Source organism: Triticum dicoccoides, unplaced genomic scaffold (assembly GCF_002162155.2).
Source record: "Triticum dicoccoides isolate Atlit2015 ecotype Zavitan unplaced genomic scaffold, WEW_v2.0 scaffold131523, whole genome shotgun sequence".
In the NCBI taxonomy this organism is placed as follows: domain Eukaryota; kingdom Viridiplantae; phylum Streptophyta; class Magnoliopsida; order Poales; family Poaceae; genus Triticum; species Triticum dicoccoides.
Window position 1 is genome coordinate 1 of NW_021192702.1, and position 4,438 is coordinate 4,438.

The following is a 4,438-nucleotide window of genomic DNA, read 5'->3' on the forward strand; positions in this document are numbered from 1 at the left end:
TTTTACCTGAGAGAGAGCAGCATGAGTGATTAGCTAGCTAGAATGAGTGTTGGTGGTGATGACCATGATGATTATTATTAATTAGTGTTGGTGGTGATTAGATAGTTGCACTATGACTATGATGATTAAATAGTGTTGGTGGTAATAACTATGATGATTATTAGCTAGTGTTGTTGGTGATGATATGATTTAAGAGTTTTTATATTAATATGATGATGATGATGATGATGATGATGATGATGATGGGTTATTATATAATTAGGTGAAAGAACCGCGAATTAGTTTCAAGTGTATGGATCCTAAGTTATCAAGTCATGGATTATCGTGATAATCCATGACTTGGTCACTTAGGATCCATCCACTGGAAACTAATCCGCAATTCTTTCACCTAGTGATTTAGTAACTCATTATAATGTAAAAACAATCTTTAAATTGCTACTGTATGAAAATTTGTATAAAGGTGTATGAATACGAACTAAAATTAAAAGAAGTAGAATACAGAATAATAGTAATAGCGCGGGCAGTGAGAAGCGTACTAGTAATTACCAGTAGCGTTGTTGCAGCACGCGCTACTACTAAGTAGATATAGCAGTAGCGCGTGTCAACAAACGCTACTGCTAACCTTTAGTTGTAGCGCCGTATCAGTAGCGCGGTTACCCGCGCTACTGATAGGCCAATAACCCGCCCTACTACTAGGCTTTTCCCTAATAGTGTGGCGACCTTGCGACGATGGAGAGGGGCCGGTCCATGATGTTCATGGGGCACGATGATTCCGACACGGCTGACAAGGAGGCAATGTTGTGGATTGACATGGCCGCCCACTAAGCCTCGGACTCCGCAAGGTGGCATTCAAGGAGCTCTCCCCCAACAAGGAGAAGTTTTAGCTCTAATCTAGTGGGAGTATTGTATAATTAGGCAATTTTATGTTTAGTGTTGTAGCATTGTATAATTAAGGTACATTTATGTTTAATGTGGTAGCATTACATAATTACAATTTGGAAATCCAAATTGGCTCCCAGGAGTGCGTGCAAAAAATAATTTTCAAATATGAAAGAAATCCCAACAATTGTTTTATGTGCTTATAGTCGCATCCAAATGTTACTTGTAAATTTTTAGGGAAAAAGGTTAAATATTTTGCCTATGAAAAAAAAAATTGAAAACCAAATGTTACCCCAAAATATCACCCAAATATTTTTTCCACCGACGTAACACTACTGCTCCGTTTCGCATGAAAATTGTCAAGCATGCTTGCGAAACTAACACAAACATCCACAAAAATTTCGGTGTTATTTGAAACTATTTTACCACTTTTTTGTGGTACTGTTCATCCCGGAGCAAATGCTCCCGGGAGCCAAAACCCCCCTCCCCGCCCCATTGATCAATTTGTGTTTGAAATGAATATTTGTGCTGATTTGAGCATTTGAGGCGTTAAGAATATGGGGAAGGGCAAGGTGCAAAAACCTTTAACTCCTCAACATTTGAAGAGTTAAGTTTTAGACGGTCTTACTTTTTATGATTCTGATTCAAAAGGAAAGAATATTTCATGATTAAACATAAAACAAGTCGCAAATTTATTTGGAAGAAATTAAACTTATGACATTAGGGACCACACCTTCTGCATTGACGACTGCGTGTCATTCCATGACTCCACGCTTTCATGTTCCTTGTTGTGACTTCTCCTGGAAGAAACAAAGTCAAACTTTTGCTGAAGAAAATTCATTTTTTATACGTTTACGGCTCAAATAAATACTAAAGGTTCCTGACATTTTTTAAGTGTTCTTCTCCATGACCTCGATTACTAGTCAAAACAAGTTCATTATGAAAACACAATAATTTACAAAAAGAAGTGGAAGTTTTTATGAACCCTTTGTAGGTATTATTGTGTCACACAGCAGAGATGTGATTCAAGAAGTGCAAGAGGTTAGTTCAGGTTGTCGATGACTTTAATCATTAATTTGTCTGCCGTTGTGCTAATAATGCTGCCGGCGTGTAATGGGCTGAGTCGGGATTAGAAACCGTACCAGTTAATTGACTGGGAGTTGTTATCGGCCTTTTGCTTTATAGCTTCCTCAGACTCTTGTTTTTGACTTCCAGATAGTTCACTTGATGTGGACGGGTCCTTCCCTCGGACCGAATGCTGTTTTTCTAGAGGGCCATACTCCTCAACAACGTATGATGCTTTTAAGCTGACATTACTAGGATGCTCACCAATGGCGATCTTGAATGCAGACTCTGCAGCCTGCAAGTCATGTTCCTCGGCACCAGCAGTTGACCCAATTACTCCAACAATCTCCTGGACGTTTGACAGGTGCTCAATGCCGAAAAGCAAACAACCATACTGATCTCCTCTGTGGGCATTGAAACCTAGCTTCATCCTCTGAAGATTGGGCATTGCTCCTTCCGCAAAAGACAGGTGTAATACACCACACCCGAACTCAAAATACTCTAGAGCAGCGAGTGCTCCCGTTGCAAAGCTGATTTGTTCTGTAGTTCGTTGCTGGACGTACAACGCAAGAACAGTGAGGGCTGACAATCCCTGAAGGTTACTGATGTCATCCATTAGCAATTCTCTCACAACAATTTTCAGAACGCAGAGTTTGGTAAGCCTTCCAATCCACTTGGGGATTCTACAAATGGGAGGCAGCAACTCGATTGTCTTCACTGACTCAGGAGGACTGCCCGAGCCATCCAATGAAATTGTCCTGCCCGAAGAACTAGGAGGAGGATTCAGGGTGACACTTTTTAGGATGCCAGTCACATCGGGGAGTTCTGTCCCACCTCCGAGACGGAGGTGCAACAAGCTCTGAAGATGAACAATATCCGATGGAATAGTTGCTACTCTTGCATTTATTTCAAGTGTTTCCAACAGTTTTAAACCCTGCAACTGATCTGGCAGCTGTACGGTGTCATTGCATGTGACTTGCAAATATCTCAACAGAAGCAATTCAGAGATACGCCTGAGGTTTACGCCTGTGCTTGGTTGATCAGCCCAAATATGGAGGATCAGAAATCGAAGAAGCTTAAACTCTGATATGGAAGGCAAGCAGCTCACCAGTCCATTATAAGCAAGAGATCGTACTTGCGACTGTCCAATACGTGCTGGTGTAGTTGCATATGTTGCACCGCCGAACTGGAGGGACAGACGACTAACCTTGTTAGAAAACCGTAACGTCCTTTGAGAATAATCTATTACAGTGACAAAATTCTCTTCTATGGACTTAGATGTAATAATATCATGTACCATGTGATGCACCGCATAGTACAAAACCTCATCGCTATAGTCTATGTCTATATGTTGGATCATGCCCATATTAACAAGCATATCAAAATAGCTCCCAGCAACTTCCATTTTCTCTTTCTCTGTTGGCGCACGGATGAAACCTTCGGCCACCCATTGCTTCATTATATCTTCCTTCAAGATTAAGTAATTCTCCGGGTACATACTAAGATACAACAGACATGTCTGAGCACAACTGGGAAGACTTTTGTAGCAAAAAATCAGTACTTCTTTCAGTATCTCATCAGAAGTTGTATTTGTTGGCAAACAGTTTTGTATTTGCTCCCAGTTCTCTACTGTATTGGCTTCCCCATAGCTTGCTAGGATACTGGATATGCTGATAATTGCCTGTGGTAAACCAGCACATCTTCTTATAATCTCGTCTGGCACTTCATTTACGTGGCAAGAATGTTGTTCTCCAGAGCCAAACACTGCACTTGTGAACAACTCTTTCGAGTGACTCTCGCTAAGAGGTTCCATCTTAACCATGTACTTGGACTGATAACTACAGCATGCAAGAGCTACATCCTCAATTTCCGTTGTTGCTATTATCCGGCTGCCATGATTACCCTTCGGGAAAGCGTGGGCTGCAACATCCCATACTGATGTATCCCATAAGTCATCAATTATAATGAAGTACCTGGTAATTAAACAAAGTTGGCTGCACACAGTTATTTCGGTGCTGCACTCATAAGTTTGAGTACTTAAACTTACATATCGGGTCAGTACCACCCTTGCAAACTCGTAACACTTTCATGCAAATAGAAATGCAAAATTAACGGATGAGTGCCGAAAAAGAGTTTTTATAATAAACAACAATAAGATAAGGGTATCTCCAACAGCAACCCAAAAAATTCTCCCGCATCTATCCGCGGACAGGATGACCAGTCCGCGCACACGAATGCGGGAGGCAGCCATCCAACAGTAGCCGTATACATTTTCACAACAACTCGAACCACCGGACGAAATTTGTTGAAACAAATCTGGAATTCATACAAACACAACCGGATTTCATTTCATATAAACATGACATATTTCATTACAAATATATCAAAGCAGTCCTAGGCGGGCTCTGAAGTATAACTAATACCTAATCTAATTGACCGCCGACGTCCGGTCCCCGTCTTCAGACATCAGCCCCGAGAACTGAAGTTTCACCGT

General features: G+C 41.1%; 1 protein-coding gene across 1 annotated transcript; it reads right to left on the reverse strand.

Moving 5' to 3' along the window:
- Positions 1-1,564: 1,564 nt before the first annotated feature.
- Positions 1,565-3,959, reverse strand: LOC119343531 (disease resistance protein RGA5-like; the record flags this gene model as incomplete). The annotated part of the gene is made up of 2 exons (XM_037614447.1): positions 1,565-1,679; positions 2,022-3,959. Coding segments are annotated over 2 exons (2,026 nt in total), but the record flags the coding sequence as incomplete, so codon positions are not given.
- Between the last annotated feature and the right edge of the window lie 479 nt (positions 3,960-4,438).